This window comes from Aptenodytes patagonicus, chromosome 5 (assembly GCF_965638725.1).
Source record: "Aptenodytes patagonicus chromosome 5, bAptPat1.pri.cur, whole genome shotgun sequence".
NCBI classification, from domain to species: Eukaryota; Metazoa; Chordata; class Aves; order Sphenisciformes; family Spheniscidae; genus Aptenodytes; species Aptenodytes patagonicus.
Window position 1 is genome coordinate 39,098,831 of NC_134953.1, and position 22,899 is coordinate 39,121,729.

Genomic DNA, 22,899 nt, shown 5'->3' on the forward strand with positions numbered 1-22,899 from the left:
CCAAGATGAATTAAGTTTAAATTCCCTTTATAAGAAGAGTTACATGTTTTTACTGGGGAAGAACTGTTCCCAGGTGGAGCAGCGGTTACGTTCAGTTTTAAAAAACATGCTCTTTTGTTCTAGGATATTTATAAAAATACCTCGAGGATGCTTAACACACCCATATTAAAACAATTATTTCCACTTAGTGGCCATTTCCCATCAGCGCATTAAATAACCTCCACTTTTAACTCCAGAAGAAGCCAACGCCACTTGCTGGGCCACTGAAGCCTTTCCCTGTCTGAAAAAAGTCCACCGACTGAGAATGACAGCTTTGAAGTTTCTAGCTGTGCTTCAGAGTTTGAAATAAAACCCTTCAGATGTTTAAACGCTGCAGTATCTCAGCCCGTCAGAGTTTAATGCCCCACATCTCACCCAGCATTTTTCATGTCTAATGACAACATCCATACTCTTCATTACAGCGGTGCTTATGGGCTGGACTAGAGACAAGACAGCCTGCAACACAGAGGCCAGTGGCTTGCTCCAGCAGCCGCAGGCTGGCAAAGCATGGTGGTCCCCAGAAGAGAGAGAGTATGTACATACCTTCCACTGCTGCCAATTACTTTATTGCTGACTGAAACCCCAAATTGTACCACACTAGTACTGGCAAAGCAGGCTGCAAACCTCAGCACCGTGCAGCAGCCTGAAACAAGCACAGACTAACTGTCAGGCACGTCAGGAGCAGAGGAAAGAGGGACGGCTCCATCTCACTTCTCCCCACCTTCCCCTCTCTGCAGTAAAAGCCTTTCGGCTTCCTTTAATTCATACTGCTGTTAACGTGCATGACAGGACATGATTTCTCTCCGTCAGCCTTTTTTCTCCAATGGTATCCGTAGCCAGAGGATATTTGGCCCATCACAAAACAATAGCTCAGGTAACAGAAACTGGGAGAAAGTTTGATGTGTCCTTGCCATGGACAACCAGCCGATGTCACTCCCACAGTGCGCACAGATGATGTACAGTAATGAGAAAGTAGTTCACGGGTCAGAAAGCAAAAGCCCTACCCTCATTTTCTGCCCCAGCATGATTTGTACTGTAAACATCAACCTGCCCCAAAAGCAGCTTTTTCCCCTGAGCTTTCCAACACCTGAGTGTGGGCTGATAGCTGACAAAGTGATGGCACGTCACCTCCACAAGCCACGCTACCGCTGCTGGGGAGATTAGCAGGGAAGAGCAGTGCACAGTGAGCAGGCCAAGACCTAGATAATCTTCCTGGTTTACTCCCTAGTATTTCAGACAGCTCCTAAAACCCCTGCTTACACCCCTACTCTTTCACAGGCCAGCAGATCCCACTTCTCCCACGCATAAAATAGATGCTACATCAGAGGTAGCTCTCCCTGGAACATGCAATGTTTCTGCGGGCGTCTTACCAGCCCTCATGGCTGGATGCTGCTCACCAAGATGCAAAAAAGCTTGAACCCACTTATTCTAATCCCAGATGATGATATGCTACCAGCAAGCTCCCCTGTCCAGTGGTATGAGCCCTCTGCAACCCGACCAGCAGGGCCACACAACAGCAATGCAGAGCCTAGAAATACGTGTTCATAACTACTGCTAAGGAAAAATCACGTTCTCATCCAGGGAGAATGAGCCCAAGAGATGTGATCCTGTCAATGATTCTGGGGCTTTATGGACATCTTCCAAATACCTAAGGAACCCTCCCAAGGTAAGCTGCAACCGTAAGAGCAGGGTTGAGATTCAGCATCGGAGATGGGCACAGGGATCCACCGGGATCTAAGCCATGCTCTCCGAGTGCCTCTCGGCGACAAGCTCCTCTTTCACCAGTTTCCTCCCCGTGCAGTGGAAGGTGGGCACTCCTCATAGAACAAGTCACAGTGGCTTGTGGCAAGCGGTGGCTTCCAGCCCTAATGAAAGCAGAGCACCAGATTAGGGGAGGCGAGGTGTTGCAGCAGGGAATGCCCATATTCTACAGGGGAATCTGAAAGCTGAGTGTTTGCAGGAACTCGCTGGCAGATACAAACACATAAAACAGACTCTATAGTCTCTCTAAAAATTTACTGTTCAAACTTCAGTTCTCTAAGGATGTACCGAGAGGCAGGAAGAATATCCTCTTTACGCACCATCCATATGTGATGACTGTCCATTTTAGCTTATGCCTCTCCCTGACACTGCCCTGTCATGGTCAAAAAACCAACAACTCATTTCCACCCAGTCTTAAAAATTCATTTTTTTCCTCCCTCCTGCTACTTAGATTTCTACCTTTGCTCTCCTCCTTTAGAAGGAACACAGAAAGGATTTTATCTGGAGTCTTCACCTCTCTTTGCAAAGCCCAAGCACATTGTTCCTCCAAATCTAAGGCCCTGTAGTAGGGAAACCATAGACCACAACACACTTCAGGCCTTCAATGTGACAAGGCAAAGGATCAAACTCCTTTGCTCTTCCTCCCTGGCTGCGTCCTCTCTACTGTCTTAACAGCTTACAATATTTGCAGACAGCTTCATGTTTTTGGTTTTTTTCTTAATAGCAGGATACTCTGTGCCAGCTCTATGCCCTCTCCCACCCTGATCCACAAAGGAGCGAGCCAAAAAAACAGCATTTCCTCAGAACTGACTGAAGAGCTGCAGGCTGAAAAACCCCACCCATTTTCTGTCCCTTCCACTCCGAGATATAATATCTCATTAGCAATGTTTGATATTTACAGGTTGCCATATATTATAGCAATCATATTTCTTTTCTGTACTACATCTGCAGCCTGTTAAGACTGCAAATGCTGCATTTGCACAGCTCTGAAAGACCCAACTGTGATTTTTCACAGCAATATTACTGCAAAGTCTCTTCCCTTTTCCACCTGCATCCTCAGACAGACGTTTCAGTCCTCCCCACTCTGACACCTAAACGACTGTGCGAGGAGACTTCCAAGGTCATCCAGTCATCCGGACCTCCCACTGCACCACATTAGTAATGAGCTTGTCCAGGTGAGCCACCTCCCCACATTTATATTAAATCAGCCTCAAGAGTCTCCTCTCGGCCCTGCTTCACTGTCTGGCTGCCCTGACCATACAATAGTGTGAATGACACCTGAAGCAGTCCATATCTCAACACAAGGTTCATCTTAAAAAAGGTCTTAAAGATGAAAAAAAGAAGTTAGAAAGTATATACCCACCAACATAACCCTATGCTATAAAATATAAATGAATGGTTGTCATGGTAACTGCTTCAGAGAGAAGTAGAGTCACTCACAAATGCTCAATGGCCAGAAGAAATCCTCACACACGCACACCTGGTCCTCTCCCTTACTGTGATTACTGAGCTTCATTCAAAGACTGGAGTTTACCTAATTCTGCAATGTTTCACACCAGCAAATTGCAACAGGAAGAGAACCACACCACTTCTGTCCCTAAAACCTATTCAGATTTCTCCAAGTATCCTGAGAAATCCTGTTGCTTTGGACAAATCTATAAGCTCTCTTATTGCTCTGTGAGGCACCGTTTTGAATTACTGTTTTTCACTACTGATGTGCTTTCTTGCAGACCCTGCTGTGAGATAAAGTGGTATTAGAGTGGCATTACCGGCTGGCGGAGTGACTGAGAGACATACGGGGCTGCAATATACTCCTTGAACTAACAGGCAGCAATATATCTACAAACCCTTTTGCTAATACCAGGAGAAGAAAGGGCAGAAAAGTAAAGCACCATATATTCCCAGGCTAACGTATGCAAACCCCCAAATACCTGCCACTGACTGAATTCCACATTTCAAAATAAAAATGGAAACTCTAGAGCTGATGTAAGCAGTACCAGGAACATTTCAGGCCCTCCTGAGAGGCACAGGGCACTGAGCAGTGCTAACACAATGCTGCAGCTCCCAGGCCGGGGGACCTTGTGCCCACACAGTGTCGAGAGCAGGAACTACAGCCCCAGACCTTCTGCCTGCACCCATATAGAATCATAGAATCATTAAGGTTGGAAAAGACCTCTAAGATCATCGAGTCCAACCGTCAACCCAACACCACCATGCCCACTAAACCATGTCCCTAAGCGCCTCATCTACACGTCTTTTAAATACCTCCAGGGATGGGGACTCCACCACTTCCCTGGGCAGCCTGTTCCAATGTTTAACCACTCTTTCAGTAAAGAAATTTTTCCTCACATCCAATCTAAACCTCCCCTGGCGCAACTTGAGGCCATTTCCTCTCGTCCTATCGCTTGTTACTTGGGAGAAGAGACCGACACCCACCTCACTACAACCTCCTTTCAGGTAGTTGCAGAGAGCGATGAGGTCTCCCCTCAGCCTCCTTTTCTCCAGGCTAAACAGTCCCAGTTCCCTCAGCTGCTCCTCATAAGACTTGTTCTCCAGACCCCTCACCAGCCTCGCTGCCCTTCTCTGGACACGCTCTTAACACCTCAACGTCCTCCTTGTAGTGAGAGGCCCAAAACTGAACACAGTATTCGAGGTGCGGCCTCACCAGGGCCGAGTACAGGGGCACGATCACTTCCCTACTCCTGCTGGCCACGCTATTTCTGATACAGGCCAGGATGCCATTGGCCTTCTTGGCCACCTGGGCACACTGCCGGCTCACGTTCAGCCGGCTGTCAACCAGCACCCCCAGGTCCTTTTCCGACAGGCAGCTTTCCAGCCACTCTTCCCCAAGCCTGTAGCGCTGCATGGGGTTGTTGTGGCCAAAGTGCAGGACCCGGCACTTGGCCTTGTTGAACCTCATACAGTTGGCCTCGGCCCATCGATCCAGCCTGTCCAGGTCCCTCTGCAGAGCCTGCCTACCCTCGAGCAGATCAACACTCCCACCCAACTTGGTGTCGTCTGCAAACTTACTGAGGGTGCACTCGATCCCCTCGTCCAGACCATTGATAAAGATATTGAACAAGACCGGCCCCAAAACTGAGCCCTGGGGAACACCGCTCGTGACCGGCCACCAACTGGATTGAACTCCCTTCACCACAACTCTCTGGGCCCGGCCGTCCAGCCAGTTTTTGACCCAGCGCAGAGTACACCTGTCTAAGCCGTGAGCCGCCAGCTTCTCTAGGAGAATGCTGTGGGAGACAGTGTCAAAGGCCTTCCTGAAGTCCAGGTAGACCACATCCACAGCCTTTCCCTCATCCACCAGGCGGGTCACCTGGTCATAGAAGGAGATCAGGTTGGTCAAGCAGGACCTGCCTCTCATGAATCCATGCTGGCTGGGCCTGATCCCCTCGTTGTCCTGCTCATGCCTTGTGAGCGCCCTCAAGATGAACCACTCCATAATCTTCCCTGGCACCGAGGTCAGGCTGACAGGCCTGTAGTTCCCCGGATCCTCCTTCCGGCCCTTCTTGTAGATGGGCGTCACATTGGCAAGCCTCCAGTCGTCCGGGACCTCCCCCGTTGATCAGGACTGCTGATAAATGATGGAGACTGGCTTGGCGAGCTCCTCCGCCAGCTCCCTCAGCACTCTCAGGTGGATCCCATCCGGCCCCATAGACTTGTGAGCATCCAGGTGGCATAGCAGGTCATTGACTGCTTCCTCTTGGATTATGGGGGGTTAATCCTGCTCGCCATCCCTGTCTTCCAGCTCAGGGGGCTGAATACCCTGAGGATAACTGGTCTGACTATTAAAGACTGAGGCAAAGAAGGCATTGAGTACCTCCGCCTTTTCCTCATCCTCGGTGACAATGTTCCCCCCCGCATCCAATAAAGGATGGAGATTCTCCTTGGCTCTCTTTTTGTCATTAATATATTTGTAAAAACATTTTTTGTTGTCTCTAACGACAGCGGCCAGATTGCGTTCTAGCTGGGCTTCTGCCTTTCTCATTTCTTCTCTGCACGACCTAACGAGATCCCTGTACTCTATACAGACGTGTCTAAGACGTATAGACATATAGACGTGTCCTGCTGTAGGGCAGCTTTAGCTGCCACCGTTTTGGGAGATTCCCCAAAGCACCTTGATGACTCAGCAGCAGCAAAAGGCACGCTATGTCTTGAGCGCCACACTTTCTCAGAGATATTGCTGTTACTGGTATTAGGAGGATTCATGCCTGGGTGCTGGTTCTGAGTACAGTTCAAGTCTGAAGTAGCTGTTAGGCTGAAATGTGTTCCCACGTGCACACCCACACTGCAGGATCCCTAACCATGAAGCAGAGCCTTACAGGACTCAGTGCCATCCAGACACAGAACAAAAACACTGCAGGAGAGACAGAAGGTCAGGCAAGAGGAGGAAAAATTAACATGACTAGCCTGGTCAGCAGTGGTCTCAGCACTCCTCTGACCAAGCTTGGGTTTCTGCAGCTTTCTAGGACAAGGAGCACGCAAAGGTTTGCAGATGTTCCCAGGCAGCTCCTTCTGAATGTGACTGACAACACTGGGGAAAGCCCCAAGATAAATTTATGAAAGTGTTTCTAAGTGGATGGCAGACCTCCCTGCCTACCCAGGGATGCAAACTGATACTTACAAGTGAGCAAGAGACAAACAATGTGACAGAGACAGATCAGGAGGGGTCTGGAGAGCAAGTAAGATCACCAGCAGAGGCTGGGCCAATGTAGGGCTGCAGAGATGTGACCAAAGCAGCAGGCAGGAAAAATGAGTGCTCTACAAGGAGAAGAGCGAGTCCTGTGTGAGGCCAGAGTGTTGCAGGAGTAAAAACACAGGAAGAGAGCATGGCCTTTTGCATTAGCTGCAAAGCTGCTATCATTCAAAGATGAATAAAAGAGGCCACATCATAGAGATGTGACACTTAAAGGATTCACCTGACACTGAGACAGCCTGGAAGCCTGAACCCAGCAAGACATACGGGATGACACTGAGGTTACTGCCCTGCACAGCAGGCAGATCTGGGTTTGCTGTCCATGGGGAAGGACAAGAGAGATCCACAGGACCTGCTGGCAGACAGCTAGAGGGAGGAGGAAGACCAGGTAAATGGAGTCCAGGATGCCAAGACTTCAAGCAGGGCAAGGCCAGCCACGCTTGAAAGGACTGACAGGTTGAGGGAGATCAAGTGAAAGGACCGTAACAGCCGTTAAGTCCAGTTAGAAGGGGATAAAGGGCAAGAGAATCACCAGACTGAAAGCAGTGGTCTCAGTCCAGGGCCAACAGCTTGAACAGCCACTACCAGAGCCCTGTGCTGAAGTTACCAGCCCCGCAAAGAGCTGCTTCTCTCCCTGTAGGTTTGGTGTGTCCCCCCACAAGGACTGGAACTAGAAACCGACAGAGGGAGCCAGGCCACCACTGACGCCAGCCCAAGGTCCAACACTCTCTGTCCAGCTAACACTTTCTCAGGCTGCTTCCATTCCCCTATCTTCAGGGCTTTCCTTTAATAAAGGTACCTGCTGCTGGCGAATGGGGATAGACGACTGAGACAGTGATATCTTCCTAGCCTGAGGAAAGGGTGCTCATGGCATTGCACTGGTTGCTAATCCCTGGATCTATTGGCCAATTTGAGTTGTATTTAACATCAGGTGGAAACCTGAGTAATAGAGAACTCCTGAGATGTCATTGAAATAGGCAGCTGGGTGGAGAAGAGGGACTTAAATCACAACTGCCAGGAAAGACAAGACTGCAAAGCCAGCTCAGTTCTGCTCTTAGAGGTGAGGCAACTGACATGCAAGTGACGACGAAAACTTGAGCAAGAACTCCTATCTCCCCAGATATCAGATAATTCACACCCACAGCATGAATCTAAACTTCTTCAGGTGTGCTATCTGCAAGATCATATTTTCCCCTTTGAAAGGCACAAGCAGAAGTGACGGACATGAAGGTAATAATATCAGCCCACAAAACCCTGCTGCATGTACGCAATCTAACCTGCAGCAGCCACAAAGAGGAACTCTTCTCTCTTGCCTAGAGATGTCCTCCCAGCACTCAGAGGACATGGCAATTTAATACCATTCCCTCTCCTCAGCCTGGCCCTGTGCACTGACGTACCACTTCTACCAAAGTAGAAGCACGCTAAAATAAACCAGGGAATACACAGCTTTCACTTCATTCTGTTCCTTATTTCCCTATGCCTAACTATTTCCCGCTGCTCTCAGTGTAAGATCTGAAGGTAAGGAGGAGGGACTGTCAGCACGGTCTCATGGGGAAGAAGGGAAGCGATTAGATTTGCAGGATGGCATGTGCTACCAAGTCATTTCTCGCTCAGCTCCGGTAGTGACACCCATCCTCCTTCATTGTCAGTAACCAAAAGAAAAGTGAAATAGAAGCAGCAGCAAACTCGTGAATTCCTACCTGGTTTCACGGTTATGTAGAAATCATATAAAATGTAGAAAGGTCCGCTACATTATTTAGTGGCTTTCCTATTAAAAACAAAAAACACCCACCAAAAAAAACCCCAACCCTCTTTTGAATCTTAGATCCTCCCACCTAGGAAAATCTCTAAGGAGAACAAAATATTTTACTAACAATTTACTAAGTAAGCCATTCCACTTTCCAGAAGATTTCACAACAGCACTCAACAAATTCACAGCAGATCCGCCAACTTAAGTAAAAGGCCTGTTAAAAATACATTCCTAGGAAATAGAATAGAATAAGGCCTTCAAGGTAAACAGCAAAAAGCTATTTCAATAAATGAAACGGCACTCTGCTGAAGGGCTTCCACTTGAGTTTAATTCTCACGTGAATCCTTACCTTTGAGCATTTCTCCAACACTTCCTCCTTGAACTGCAGGAACTTCTCCTGGATGGCGGGCTGGTTGAGAGCGAAGGACAGGAAGTGTGTGAAGGGCTGCTTCTTACGGAAGCTGTCCAGGAGAACGTCGATCCGCGTTCGGGCAGAGATGACACCACTGCGATGCTGCCCTGTAATCACTACAAGGAAACAAAGCAATACCTGTCTGGTTTCTGTGAAGCTACAGTGAGACTACCGACACCCATGCCCATGCAAAATAAAGAGTAATTGAATGGATCATGACTTCACATGATATTTATCCATGCACTTTAAAATACCAATATTGGAGGATATTGTGAAGGTAAGAATATTTCATCCAGGAGATGCCAGGAAGGAATTAGAAAAACCTGCACAACAGCACCTCTCTACTGTTAGCCCCAGGCTCACTGAAGAAGCGATAGGAATTAAAACCCCCAACCATGCACAGGGAAATCTCGACAGACTCCCTGCTTGACTTAAAATGCCTGACACGGCTGTGCTTTCCTCTGTAAAGACAGGATGATGCCATCAAAAATATCCCTTTGCTCTCAAGAAAGTCAGCTCTGAGTGCCTAAAAAACAATAACTAAAAGTCTATCACTTCAGCAGCTCTTAGATTTCTAGAGCATTATTTCAACTTTTCATAAAGACAGTCAAAGTGAAAAAGAAAAGAAAATCTATCAAAGATCAAGATGGCCTATATCGTTTGTGGATGCACTTCAAGACACCAGACAGAGAACACTTGAGCTTGAAAGGAAAGAACTGCAAGGAGCAAAATTTTCTTGGCTTCCTATTATTACATGTTTTCCATATCTCTCAACCTTCCTAATAGTCCTTCACGGTTCTCAGGAAGAAGTCAAGATCCACTTCTTGAGAAGTGCTACCATGTTCCTGCGCAGAATGACAGCTGGATCTCCCTGTCACTTACTCCTCACAGCTCTGTCACAAACGTAACTGTACACCATGCCAGTTATCACCGGAACGTGCGTAAGGGGCCCTCCGGATATCCACTCAGGCAGAAACCTGCACAGGCCAGCCCTTATGAGCAACGCCTCCTTTCTTTTTAAGTCACTGGAAGCGATGAGAAGGAACATACGGTACAAGAAAGCCTGCTCTCCCTATCAGGATCAAGTGACAACACCAGAAAGGCAGCAACGCCATCAAAACACTTCTCATATTAAAGCAGATGCTGAAGTTTATTTCATGCATAAATATACAACACGGTATTTTTTCTGGATGTATATTGCAGCTCGTTATTAATGAAAATAGTATTAATTTAAAAACAAAACAACAATAAAACCCCCAACACATTCAGGCCCGAAGTCCTCAAGCCAGTCATTTAAGGCCCAGAAGTGACTTCAGAGAGACTATTTATAGACTTAAAATAGATGTATATTTTTTCCCCCCAAAAAAGCCTTACGCTGCTTTATAAGGATACATAGACAGAGAAAATAAACTCAGGAGAAAAGTGAAGTGATTTTCCAAGGGCCATAAATTGAGTCAGTGCCACGTCAGAAGCAGGAATTAAAGGAAAAACACTGCCTATGCTCCCTCCCCATTCAAATCGTGTCTGTGCAAGCGCCGATGAGAGAACACCCATTTCATGCATGTTAAAGCTCACCAATTTCTCCTTCCGCTCCAGGCTTGGGAATGCTGATGGAGGTTCGAGTCTCTGTTTCTAGTCTCTTCTTGGTTTCCCCTTTCTTCCCAATGATGTACCTGGAGGCATAAAAGTGCAAGAGAGTCACTCACTCCGTGTCACTGGGCCACTCTCCATCAAGTGTGTCCAGCCAGCAGATTAACCATGCCACAGGCAGCTGGGTCCCCCCAGATTCGGTATCTCCGTGCTAGAGGGATGCAGACACTCAGCCTCACGCGCAGGACCCGGTCCAGGCACAGAGGCTTCTCCCAGGACTCCACACGTGACCAGCCTAGGAGCACAGGATGGTGTTGAGCCATGGTTCACAACTGGCTTAAACTAAAATAAGTCAGTCGGTCCATGACAGCTCTGCCCAGCACATCCTGCCACAGCTTATTCGTCAGCTGGGTTACCCCTTTTTCCCATTACCCCAGCTGATGAAGAACTAAGGGCTCTATTTTTCTGCTTTTTGCTTTGCTCAAGGCAGTCATTTGCCAGCACCCAAATACACAACAGAACACTCTTCCTTCTCTACATTTCAGTAAAACTATTCAACCAACAAAACTGTCAAAAATAACTAGATAAAGCTTTGAACACCACAGGCTTCCCAGTAAACATCAGATTGGAGTCAATAGTCAATTCCATCCGTGTGTGCTTTCTCTCAAAGCTTTCACAAACTCCCCCTGCCAGGCTGCTCGCCCTAGTTCTTCCTCCCCTTCTCCCACCCTCCCTGATGCTTTTATGTTCAAGGGAAGAGATGCTCAAAAACTCTCCTGCCAGCAAGAAAGCACCACCTGCTGTCTCTGCCACAGGGAAGGCTAGGAGTCAAGCGTGGCCCAACTGCACTAGAAAGGCCTTGCCAATTTTCCCTTCCCAAATGCTAAAATCCACATCCACAAAACGGAATACATTTTGGAGATCTGGCGCTTACCCTGACCTCAAAAAAAAAATTCTGCGCTCAACTGCTTCCCCAGCCAGCAGCAACTCAAATAAACCAGAAACACATAGGCTCACTTGTATAAGGGGCTGGGAACCTCCACTCTGCACTGGAAGCCTTTCTCAGTCTCTTCCACCACAAAGGCATCACAGGGTTCGTCTGCGCAGTCACTGGGGCCTACCAGAAAAAAACAACAGACCTTGTACAACCTCTGTGAAGTCTGGCAGTGCTTGATGTAGGACAAGTCTCACAGCCGCCTTCTCCCAAGGTTAAATAAAGGAAGAAATGGACTCCCCTCTGTTGCAGCTAACTGCTTTTTATTTCACCTTACCACCAGCTCTGGAAAACATAACGACTGCTTCTAAATCCGCCGGGCTGGGAGGCGTAGGAAAGCGGCAGTTACAGCCCAGGTTTTCTCTCAGCTGAAGTTGTGCAACTACCCAGTGGGAATGGCCTCTTCTCCTGGCAGGGTGGAAGCCACCAGCCCATTCAAAGACCCGAGCAGGAATTTAAAGTTGCAGAAGAATACAAATAAAAGGTGAGGATAGCTTTGGTTCAAGGGTTTAGGTACTGTGTTTTGGAAAACAGAGAAATTCTCACACCCTCGGCACGGAGGAATAGATGCACCTTTCATCCGTGGGCCATTCAGTTGTGCCTGTTAGGACCAAACGTGATTTCCAGAAAGAGGCCACGGTTTCTATCTCCTCTCCAACACATACAGGGAGGAATTTGGGTGGCAAGCAGCTTATTAAAGCTTTGTTCAATCCACTGAAAGGCAGGGTGGAGGGAGAAACAGGACACAACAGCCACAACCCTTTCCATCTGAGAAATAACAGCTGAGCTATTCTGTGCCCACAACTCATGCAGAACTACAACAAACATACAGGCAGAAAGATAAAGTAAAACACATCAGAACAGGAAGAATTATGCCCCCAAAACAGGTAACACCTTCCAAAAGCCACATTATAAGAGGCCAGTTCTTCAAGGGGCAAACATTGCAAGGACAGAGGATCTTTAGCGAGCAGCTTCCACTCCTGCTATATCTGCAAATAATCACACTACTGAAAAGAAGACTTCAGGAACCTAGGGAAAACAGATCTACAGAGCTAATTTGTTTCCCCCTTTTACTGGAGATCTTTCACGGCCAGCAAGCAAACTGACAGTCAGCAGCACAGTCACCCCAACCCACATTAGGTAACCGGGATTACGTCCACTCTTTGGTCAGCAGGATCATCAGGGACCAACACAAAGCATTTTTCTCCCTCTTGAACACCTTGCTCCCCCACATGGGCAGGTCCTTGAGCACATAAAGACATCAGAGAGAACAGCAAGAGTTCCTTAGGCCCCCAGTGTCGATGCTTTCACCCGTAGCATGTCCTGACAGCACCTCGTACAGCACTCTACCTGCACAGAAATCCTCCTCCTCCTCCTCGTGCTGGTAGGCCTGCTCTTGAATGAGATTCTTCCTGTATATTCGCCCCCCGATCTTTATCAGGGTAGGCCGCAGAACGTCCATCCTGCTCCTCCTCCTAATGCAAAAACAAAGACAGCTTTGCTAACTTATGCCAAGGAAAGGTAAATTCTGATGTTTCCTGGTGGATAATTTGTAAGAGGCATCGGGGGAGCTCTGAGGGGCTCAGCAATAAAGAGCAAGGTCTGTACCTCCAGAAGAGCAGTAACTCCTCCTATACATATACATGAGAAATTTCAGAAAAGCAATACCTTCTCAAACCTTATGTCACTCGTTCAAAGACTAATTTTATGAGAACTTACAAGTATACAGCTTGTAAAGCACAATCAAGTGAAAATGGGAAATTTAAGCCATGTAAGATACGTAATGAAGCATCAGGTTTTTTGCCCCTGTAGGAAGTCTGCAGCTGATCACCGCTTTCCCTGAAACTCACAGGTTTTAGCTAAAACTCACTCCAGCTTCAGTCAATGTGCCATCTTAGCACCATTCAGGATTCTGAGCGGTTTCTCCTCATTATTTTCCACAGCTGCAGACCAAAGAGACCCCAGCCTCTTGCAAGGAATCCCCTACAACTCTCTTGCAAGGAATCCCCTACAACTCTGACCTCTCTCAAAATATCTGCCATCCTCACCAGTTTCTCAAAGGCCTAAGGTGCTTTTCAAAAGCAAACCCAGCCCCCTGGATCTGCTCGGGAGGCGGCTGGGGAAGGGGAACAAAGTGCTCTGGCCAGTGTAAGTGGTTACACCTCCTGCTCTCCACCTCCGAGCACCGTGGTAAGTTTGAGGCATACGCGTAGAAGGCTTACGCTACCCTGCATTATTCCAAACGATAGCAGAAACACGGGGCACCAAGTTAAACGTTTTACGGTGGAGAACATTTTATGGTGTAAAGGCAGCAGGACGATCCAAAGAACTGGCAGTCATCTGTCAGAGACTTCACATCTTCGGTACTTAGATTTCTACGTTCACTGAAATTGTTAACGCTGGATACCTCAGTTTGCCTTAATGTTTTTAAAACAGAAATTTCTGTTACTCAGAAAACAGTCTCCACCAGAACATTCGCCTTTGTCAGAAGATTTACCTGTCCACTACAACAGAACCTGACAGGAAAAAATGAAGAGCTTGCCTTTGAAGATAAAGCTATCCTAAATCGGATTTATTATATGGGGTGACATCAGGTTCAGGTTAATGCTTTTCCCCTCAATGAAAGCCCCACCTTCTGAAATGACCTGCAACCACCTGAACTTACACCTGATCAAGACGGCATTTCTGTAGTTCAAGGAAAGAAGTGTAGATGTGAACTGTGCAGAGGGGAAGACGGAATACGCCATGAAAAAACACCCTGTTGCTGAGGGGGCTTTTGTTTCCACTCAGGCTTGCTTTTCCTTTTTTGAATTGCAGCGCCGGTGTCACCATTTCTTGGTACAGGACTTTTAAAGACTCAGGCGCGACTGTGCCCCACCACGCTAGCAAAGCCCGACGAGGGTCTCGGCTCTACGCGCACGCCACGCCACGGCGTGTGCCCGGGAGATACAACGCAGCTGGGGCCGCAGCCCGGGCGCAGGATCGGGCCAGGCTCCTGCGGGAGACGCGGGGCGAGCGGCAGCCGGGGCGCAACAGCCCTGCCGGCCCTCGGCACCGCCCACACCGAGCGAGCCTCCAGGGCGCTGCGGGCAGGGAACCGGCAGGCCCCCGCGCTTTAAGACACCGCTAGGTGTAAAGCCCTGAGGAAGGCCCCGGACGCAGCCCTCGTTCGGCCTCGCACGTCGCCCCACCGGAGGCCGCCCCCCAAGCCGCCGCCGCTCACCGCCCCCCCCCCCCCCCCCGCCGGAAGCAGGAAGAGGCCGCACGCTCGCGCCAGCCCCAGCATGCACCGCGAGCGCGATCACGCGCGCCGGCTGCGCCAAGCCGTCCGGGCGCCCAGGTGAGGCTCGGAGGGGCCGGCGCGCCCCGGGAGCGGGAGAGGGGCGGCCCGGGAGGAGAAGGGCGCTCGGCTGAAGGGGAGTAGGGGGAGAGGCTGGCGCCGGGGGCCTCACTCACCGGGGAGCCGCTCGCTACGGAAGCCGGGGAGGGGCCATGGCGCGAGAGGGAGGGGCGGGGCGGAGCATGGGGCGGTGGCGCGGCGCGCAGGCGCCCTGGCGCTACCGGGGCCGCCGCCCCCCGGGCGGGAGTGTCGGCAAGAGCCGCCGCGGCGCATGCGCAGTGCCGGCATCCCCACCGCTCCCCCTCCTCACGAGATGGCCGGCGCCTCAGGCCTGGGGCGGTGGTGGTAGGGGTGCAGGCCTCGTCCGGGCCTGCCGTTCCCCTCCTTTGTGTTTGTCTCAGCCTATTTAAAATAAAGACCCTGCTGCTATACCTAGGAGCCCGCCGGGCTAGCGAGCCCGGGTTGGCGGCGTTTCAGTGCAAAGCGTCATCTCGCTTCCCTCACGAGCGGGGAGCTGGGCCTGCCCAGGTTTGTTGAAGAAGGTGTTGCTGGACGCTGGGCCTGCCTAGGTTTGTTGAAGAAGGTGTTGCTGGATGTATCGTAGCCATATTAAAGGTTTCTTTTATCCAGGCATTTTCCTTCGCAGCCTGTAAGCCCCCAGCCTCCTGCAAGCTGCTGTTTCGTATTATACGCAGTAAATGAAACAACCTTGAGCTTAACTATGAATGGACACACAATTCCTAGTTGCGACAGCCTTTTAAGAACCCATGTTCTCCACTAAAACCTTGAGTGCTTTCCAAAGGTACTGTCTGCATAGCCTGAAGAGTCTGCAGAAGTGTATTAAATAGGTAGGATAATAGATATGTATTAAATGGTCGGGATAATTGGGAAGCGCTTATAAGCGGTTTGGAGGTGTAGCAAGTGCTGTCACTTATAAGTGCCAAGTGACAGCTTTTTTACTATCAGTCAGGTATGTGAGAAGTTTTAAGTACTCCGTCATGACAAATGTACAGCCAATACCTCTTAAAAACAAGGCTGAGAAAAGGGTATGCAAGAGGCGACCGGGTTGGTGCTGTACAGGCAGATGGATGCTCAGCCCTTGCTGTTTTAGGTCAAATGCAGTATTTTAAAAGCAGAAGCACATCTGGAGCATCGCAGAGACAGTTGCTGCAAATTAGGCACAGCGTGGCTTCGTGCAGGACGTGGCACTGGAACTGGCAGTCCTGCGGGCTTCCAGGTTTTATGAGGCAGCAGGACTTTTTCCACGTTCGTGCTCCTGGAAACAAGGGGGGGAAAAAAAAAAAGAAGAAAAAAAAAAAGTCTTTTTATGACCCTGGGGAGCAGGAAAAGTGCCAGGCAGCTGAAGGCCAGTGAATTCAGGCAGGCGACCTGTGCCAGGTTATTTTTATGCACACTCCGATCGTCCCGCTGAATTCCCAGGCCCCCTTGTCCGAGGGGTCAGAGCATGGGTTACCTTCAGTTTCTGGGTGCCACCGCGTGGTGCAACAGCTAACTGCACCCATCCCCACAGCGGGTGCAGGCAGCAGGCACGGGCAGCCTCTCCCACGCATGCAGGGCAGCCTGGAACCACCAGCGCTTTGAGGCTGCGGAGCCACAGAGCGGGGGCGGCCGCCCAGAGCTGTGCTCGCTGGCTCTTCCTGGACCTCGCTGCCTTCATCTGCCGTCAGATACATGCGCGGTCACTGGCTTTGTGCCCTGGGAAACTCCGAGACGCCCTTCCTAACTCCGCTTTGCTCCCTTTTTGTTCTTCCAGACTGGGACGGGGTGAAATGGCAGCCTCTTCCTCATCCTCTTCAGCTGGCGGAGTCAGTGGCAGCTCTGTAACAGGATCAGGGTTCAGCGTTTCGGACCTGGCGCCGCCCCGAAAAGCCCTCTTCACTTATCCCAAAGGAGCTGGGGAGATGCTGGAAGGTGATTGCTCCTGCCCTTCTCCTCCCCCGCTCCTCCTGGTGCGCAGGCAGCCCTGCAGGGGAGTTGCCGAGCTTGGCACCCCGCTGCCTTTTTGGACTTTAGCTGGCAAAAGCTGGAGGGAGGGAGGAAGGAAGCACCAGGGCTCGGGTAGGTCCCAAGCAGCCCCAGCTCTCCCACCAGCTGTTCATGAGGAAGTGATTTTTCTGGCAGTCACCTGTTTTTTAGCTCCATGACAACACTTCAGATGAGGAAGCGATCTACCTGAAAGAGAACATGACGGTGTTAATTGCTCATTGTTAGCTAATCCTTTGATGTCGGGCAGGAATTACTGTAAAGATAGCTGAGGCAGGAGTATTTTTCTTGGCAAAACGCGTCCTGGGGTTGGATTTGACTGGGCTAGTACAGGAGGCAGCTTGTATCCCTGCTGGCCAGGAAACGTAAGGCTTGCTTTTGCCCTTGACCCAAGTTAAAACCTTTGCTGCAGAGGTCTGCGAGGGGATAAATCAGGACTAGACCTCTCCTTTAATCCTTCAAGTTTTCCCTTTTTGGGCTCACTCTTGTCAGGGCGTTTCTCCAGGGCCAGGGCCAGGAGAGGGCCAGGGCTCTGATCCAGCGCGGCATCTTGCGTTTGGGTGCCCGAGCCCTGCCACCCACTTTGTCAGGGTTGCCTGAAGGAGGACCCAGGCGTGTCGCAGCTGCATGTCCCTGCCCCTGCTCTGGGTGAGGGAGGAAGGGCAGGTCCTCCAGATGACAGGGTTAAGCCAAGGTCTGTCTGTCTGTCTGTCTGCTCCTCTTGAACTTCCTGTGTCACCATGCCGAACACTTGACTGCATGAGCCTGAGGTTCATTGGGGTGGCCCTGCAGCTCAGAAGTGACTGCATTCTGGTAGAGACGAACACGGCAGCGCAGGGCAGCTGGGAACTGATCGCTATGTCGTTTAAGGACTGGTTTTATTACACATTAGAGCCCATATGCCAGTCTATTGAAGTAATTATGACTAAAGCCTTGCTCATAGAACTTAACGAGCCCTCAAAACAAATTAAAATAATGAAGCACTTCGTGTTACCAAATAGACAGACCAAATAGTTCCTCCCAAGAGCCACTCGGCAGGACGGCTGGGCTGGGGAGTCGGAGGAGAGGAAAGGGTATGTTTGGAAATAGCACGGGGCAGCACCAACACACAGCATTTCAGCAGCTTGTGAGAGGATGCTCTGAGCACGGCAGAACTCCGACTCTTCCCTCTTACCTGGGGTTCAGCTTCGGATTAGATTTTCCAGGGCCAGGGGTCTGTTGCTACCCTTAGTCTTTAAAATTGCTTCTCTTCCTCGTTTTTACGGCATGGAGCTTTTACTTGATTTGCTTTGGGCTGACCTGTTTACCAGTACCACAGCAGTTTGCCTGCTCTGGGTGACAGCAACAACTAAACACTGTCCCTGTCGCAGGAAGCTTTAAGTTAGCTTTTTAATTTCTGAGATAAAAGGTGATACATCCATTCTTTCATCAGGCAGGTGCTAGTGGGGTAGCTGCATACCAGTTTCCCCTTCAAAATCCCCACTAACTGACTGATTTTTATTGTTACTTTAACTAGCTCGCATGTTTTTAAATAAACCCGTAGGTTTTTTGGGGTTTTTTTAGAAGGGAGTAGTATAAACTATGTCAGTACTTGGCACACAATTAGCTACGTATTCCAGATTGCTTTATTTCTGAGACAGTTGTGTGATCAGTTACTGATTTAGATGGCAAGATACACATTACTTGAAATCCTTTATGCGGGGTTATAGTCTAAGCCTGTGGGAAATCATAAAGCATTATAAGGACACAAGCGTCTGAGCCCCGAGGGAGTCGGAGACTGCCATAATATTAGCTGGCTTCTCCTTAGCTTACCTTTATTTAAAATGGACTAAAATTGCTTGACAGAGGGGATGTAACAGAATATGAGCCGGGATGTCTCCCAGGTAGCACAGCCGTTCCCCAGCGGCACCGGGAGCCAGCCAAAGCCCCGCACAGGATTTGAGCGCGGGGCTGTACGGGCCAGAAACCGGAGCGCTGCGCACTCGGCGCAGGACAAAGTGTCAGAATGAGGCAAGTGGGGAAACCCACACCTCAAACATAAAAATAGAAGGTCGGCGGCACTGAGTTAAGGCTGCTCAGTCTTAAAACTCTCAGATTAAACCACCTCCCTTTTTCTGTTTACAGATGGCTCCGAAAGATTCCTCTGTGAATCTGTCTTCAGCTATCAGGTTGCATCTACATTAAAGCAAGTGAAACACGGTAAGCACCGAAGCGCCCTCTATTTTAACTGCATGTTGATCGGGGAAGATGGCAGGGGAGCGCGGAGAAAAGGCTGACATGTTCTCGGGTGCCGACCACAAAAAAGCAGAATAGCCTTTTATGTTGGCGAATTAACGCTAAGTCAGACCATCATTGAGTCCTTTTGCAAGCTCTATGCAAAGCGATGGGAACCCACACAGCCTGGGTGGGAACAGGCTGTGCCTTTCGAAGCTTGTTTTTCCATCGCTGTGAGCCGCGCTGCCTTGACAAGAGGTGAGGCCAGAAGAGGAGGTTATGGGCAGGAAACGCCCACGCTCTGATCTTGGCCCAGCGCTGACTGTCTCTCTGGCCTCAGGCAAAGAGACACTTGATTCCACCTTTGTTTCTCTGCTGAGCCCTAATGACACTGGCAGGGTCAAGCGAGGTTTCCAAAGGTGCTCGAGGTTTCCAGAGGTGCTCGGGAGACAAACATGCAGGTGCCTGGCGTGGCATGACGGGGCTGACTCCACTCCCTACCTCCCCAAGAAAGAGCCTTATGTCTTGTTTGAACTTCTGCTTCCCTCCTGGGGCCTTCGCCGGCCGCCCAGGTGCCTGTGACTGAACGATGGGCTTGACTGCATGGCAGCTTTCGTTCTCAAGATGTTGGGCAGAGCTCAGCACCAGATCGTGTCTGCTGCTTGAGGGTCACATCCTTTCTGGTCCCCACCTCTTGTCAGCTAGAATGGGTACTTCCACGTGTTGTCTCAGACCGGAGCGGTTTCCTGTCCTCTGCCGGCAAGGGTTGTCAGGAGGAGGTCTGCAGGCGTGCAGCAGCTTGCAAGGCCATGATCCTGTATTTCTGAACCGAAAAGCAAAGCCGAACTTCAGAGCCATTGTTTCCACAGCTCCGGCGCTACTGCGGCTGTAGCTACCGGGGCTGCTGCACGGACGGGCACCCTGATAAGCACCAGCCTTTGAAACTGGTTTGTGGAGCACCGGTCGCCTCCCTGTAAGAAAGGGGAAAGGCTTAAAAAAAGATCGAGGTCATCGTTTTTTGGCTTGTTTGTTTGACAGTTCCCAAAAGCACTCAGTTGCGGGAGGTGGAGTGAGAACAGTCCGTCTTAAAAGCACTCACTGCCGCAGTCAGCATAAATCATGCGCATTTTATGTTATGCCTCTTGCTAGTAAGTCGGCTCGTAGTGGGCCGTTTTTCCAAGAGGCCGCTGCGCTGTTAAACTTCCAGCAGAGCCAAGAGAAGAACGGCTGTTCTCATCTCGGCACCACTGCAGCTAATTTAATTGAAAATGGAGCCTGCGTGCCCAACGTACAACCAGTTTTAAATAAAGCTGAGAGGAACATGTTGTCTTGGGGATCCCCAGGGAGGCAGCCCATCTCTCCGCGGGGACCTTCGTGTCATTAGCATGCTCTCATTGCAGAGCCTTTCTGCTACAGTCATCCAGGTCCTCCTCAAAGGACCTTCATTAAAACGAGGAGTTCCTCACGCTGTACCCAGCTCTACCGTGGGCTGACCAAGCTCTCTGAACTTCTCTGTTCTTTTGCACTATAAATATTTATGCTAAAGAAATGAGCTTCATCCTGTTTTCACCCCCATACACTAATCAGCCTCGTGTTTCCCTGTTAGGACTTGAATTTACACAGCACGGGCAGGGATGGGTAAATACACATTCAGCGCTGGACGAGGCAGAAAAGCCTGTCCCTGCTTTCTCCTGTGATCTGGCGAGGTCTCGCCGTTTGCACAGGGCGTCGTGTAGAGTGGGTTTGTATTCAGATCAGCTCGGTGGGTTTTATTCTACTCTGTTCCCCATTGACAGCTGGGAATTTGCATCTAATTGAAAGGTTTAATTGCGCTGTCATTGCAAACCACAGTTACCTTTGAACTTCTCACAGATCAACAAGTCGCGCGGATGGAAAAACTAGCCGGTCTGGTGGAAGAGCTGGAGGCAGATGAGTGGAGGTACAAGCCAATAGAGCAGCTCCTGGGATTCACTCCCTCCTCAGGCTGAGCTTGTCTGGATCGCTGCTGTCAGGGAGCAGAAGAAAAACATTCTCCGGCCTGGCTTCAAAACACACCCCCACTTATCAGGATGCTGACAGCTGCATCGGCAGGACTGGGCTTTTTTTTTTTTTTTTTTTTTTTTTAAGTTGAGAGTGGGGATCCCCCATAAAGCTGCCAGTAAATGGAAATGACAGGATTCTTTAAGTCATCTGCAGCGTTACAGGCTGGCAGGGCTCAGTTTCTGTAACTTAGAAGGTAGGATCAGTTTTACAGAACTCGGAGAATCACCTTACTGTTTACAGAGGAGGGAAGACTTAGAGTGCGGCGGCGGGGAAAGCAACACAGTAACCCAGTCTGGCCTTTCCCTGGCACGTGGCCGAAGGACTGGGTGACCCATGGGCCAGGAAGCCTGCATCTTTGCCACTCGAGCCGGGCCTCTCTAGAGCAGAGGCAGGATGCCCTGCCAGAAAGGCTCTTCAGCCCTAGCCGTTGTTTTGGGGGATGAACAGGACGAGAACTGTCCCGGGTCGGTGGAGAGGGGGCAAGCGGTGACGCTTTCTCCAGAGGTACCTCGTGTACCGCCGAAGCTGTTTTCTCTCCATTGCTGCTTCTCTTGTGTCTGCGCAGCGAGTGCTGGTAGGACGCTGCTCTCTAATGCAGAAGCTCTATCTTTAATACCCTGAAACTCTTTCTCCTCTTTATTATGTATTAGATTGCTCTGTGATAATAAAATAATTCTGTCTTTGAAACCGTTTGTCTTTTCAAAGCTTGGTGCGGGGGGGTCTGATGAAAGGAACAATCAGCTGTTCGGTAGGTAGCAGGAGGTTTAACGAAGCTCAGAGGCAGCTTGGCTGTTACGATGGTCAACTTAAGTTCCATTTAAAAAACCCCTCTGAGAGGAACCAAACCACACTTGCTTTACACTCAAAAGTGGATTGATTTAAATCAGATTTTAATCCTGGTTTAACTCTGCCAGCAGAAAACCCGTCTTTAAATCCATCCATTTTAATCATCTTGTTTTTTGTTTGTACTTCACTTCTGTTCTTGAGGGGAACTGGATTTCCATTTTCTGGCATACCCATTTCAACATGTTAATTTTCCATTGATTAGAGCCTTAACACCACGTTTTTGCTAGCCAGCAGGGGGATAGGCTCAGCGCTGTATTTAAGCAATTGTACGACTTACTGCTCCAGATGCCTTATTCTTCCATTTTCAACGTCTTATTTATGAGACAATTTTATTTTTACTCACTATTTCAGTCCAGCCACATCTGGATTGAAACAGATTAATTTGAATCCACCCCCGTCTTAGTTATATCACCAGCAATTTGTGTTAGCTAAAACTAAGGGGAAAAAATATGCAGACACGTTCTGCGTTTGTTTCTGTTTATAAATTAGTTCTAGTAGCAGAGTCAGCTTTTCGTGATCCAGAGCCACACACTGCCCAAAAGCCAACCCCGGTCTGCAGATGAAGCCCCAGTTCCAGCTCCGCACCCGTGGAAATTCACTGTACCGTTTCTGAAACCGTGTACGGGCGTTCTCACGTAAGGCTACAGCTCGGCTGAGACGTGTCCCGCGCCGCCTCCCCCATGCAAGGCCCGGAAAACCTCCTCCCCGGACCTGGAGGGCCGCCAGCCCCTGCTCTGCGGGGGCCTCCTGCACAGTAAGCGGGTCCTCGGCCAGTATTGCTTTAAACGTGATGGCATTTGGTATTAAAACTCCATCCCAGATGGGGTTATTTTGAAAAGAATGGAGCGTTTCGATAGTCAACTTGTTTTATATCATCTATTTTTAATCCTGCTTACTCCAGCCACCTAAACTTACCTTGGCCAAACTTGCCAAAAATACCCCCGTATCAAGACAACGTCATGGGGTTTAGGAACGGAGCCGTGCGCCTTCTGCCACCGACCACGCAGCAGCGCCCCAAACCCCCCTCGCTCGCGCCAAGTCCCACCCACTCGCCGACCCTACGTGCTGCAACCGGCGTAATCGGATGCAGAAAGAGCCTTTCCTTTTTACTGCTCAACTTGAAACTTTTCCACTCCGCCAGCCCTCCGGGGACGCCAGGGGATCGGCGCCTGCGGCCCTACCGACAGGATGTGGT

The 22,899-nt window shown here is 49.8% G+C and overlaps 2 protein-coding genes across 4 annotated transcripts in view; one reads left to right on the top strand and one right to left on the bottom strand.

Annotated features, from left to right (window-relative positions):
* ASCC1 (activating signal cointegrator 1 complex subunit 1) overlaps window positions 1–14,763 on the bottom strand; it is a 42,834-nt gene extending 28,071 nt beyond the window's left edge. Inside the window, exons 1-5 of one of the 3 annotated variants that reach the window (XR_012995460.1) lie at window positions 13,923–14,398; window positions 12,608–12,732; window positions 11,281–11,380; window positions 10,249–10,346; window positions 8,611–8,789 (exon numbers count right to left, since the gene is read on the bottom strand). Coding sequence is in view for 2 of the 3 variants with exons in the window: in XM_076339431.1 (XP_076195546.1) it covers window positions 8,611–8,789; window positions 10,249–10,346; window positions 11,281–11,380; window positions 12,608–12,732; window positions 13,923–14,089 (669 nt within the window). In the remaining variant the exon portion in view is untranslated. Of the gene's footprint in view, window positions 1–8,610; window positions 8,790–10,248; window positions 10,347–11,280; window positions 11,381–12,607; window positions 12,733–13,922; window positions 14,400–14,713 lie in introns of those variants that run through there. The other 2 variants (XM_076339432.1, XM_076339431.1) reach the window with 2 other exon arrangements.
* ANAPC16 (anaphase promoting complex subunit 16) lies at window positions 14,542–21,545 on the top strand. The gene is made up of 4 exons (XM_076339433.1): window positions 14,542–14,597; window positions 16,372–16,529; window positions 18,726–18,800; window positions 20,688–21,545. Exons 1-4 carry the CDS (start codon window positions 14,542–14,544, stop codon window positions 20,801–20,803), a joined length of 405 nt encoding a protein of 134 aa, XP_076195548.1. The 3' UTR covers window positions 20,804–21,545.
* The last annotated feature ends 1,354 nt before the right edge of the window (window positions 21,546–22,899 follow it).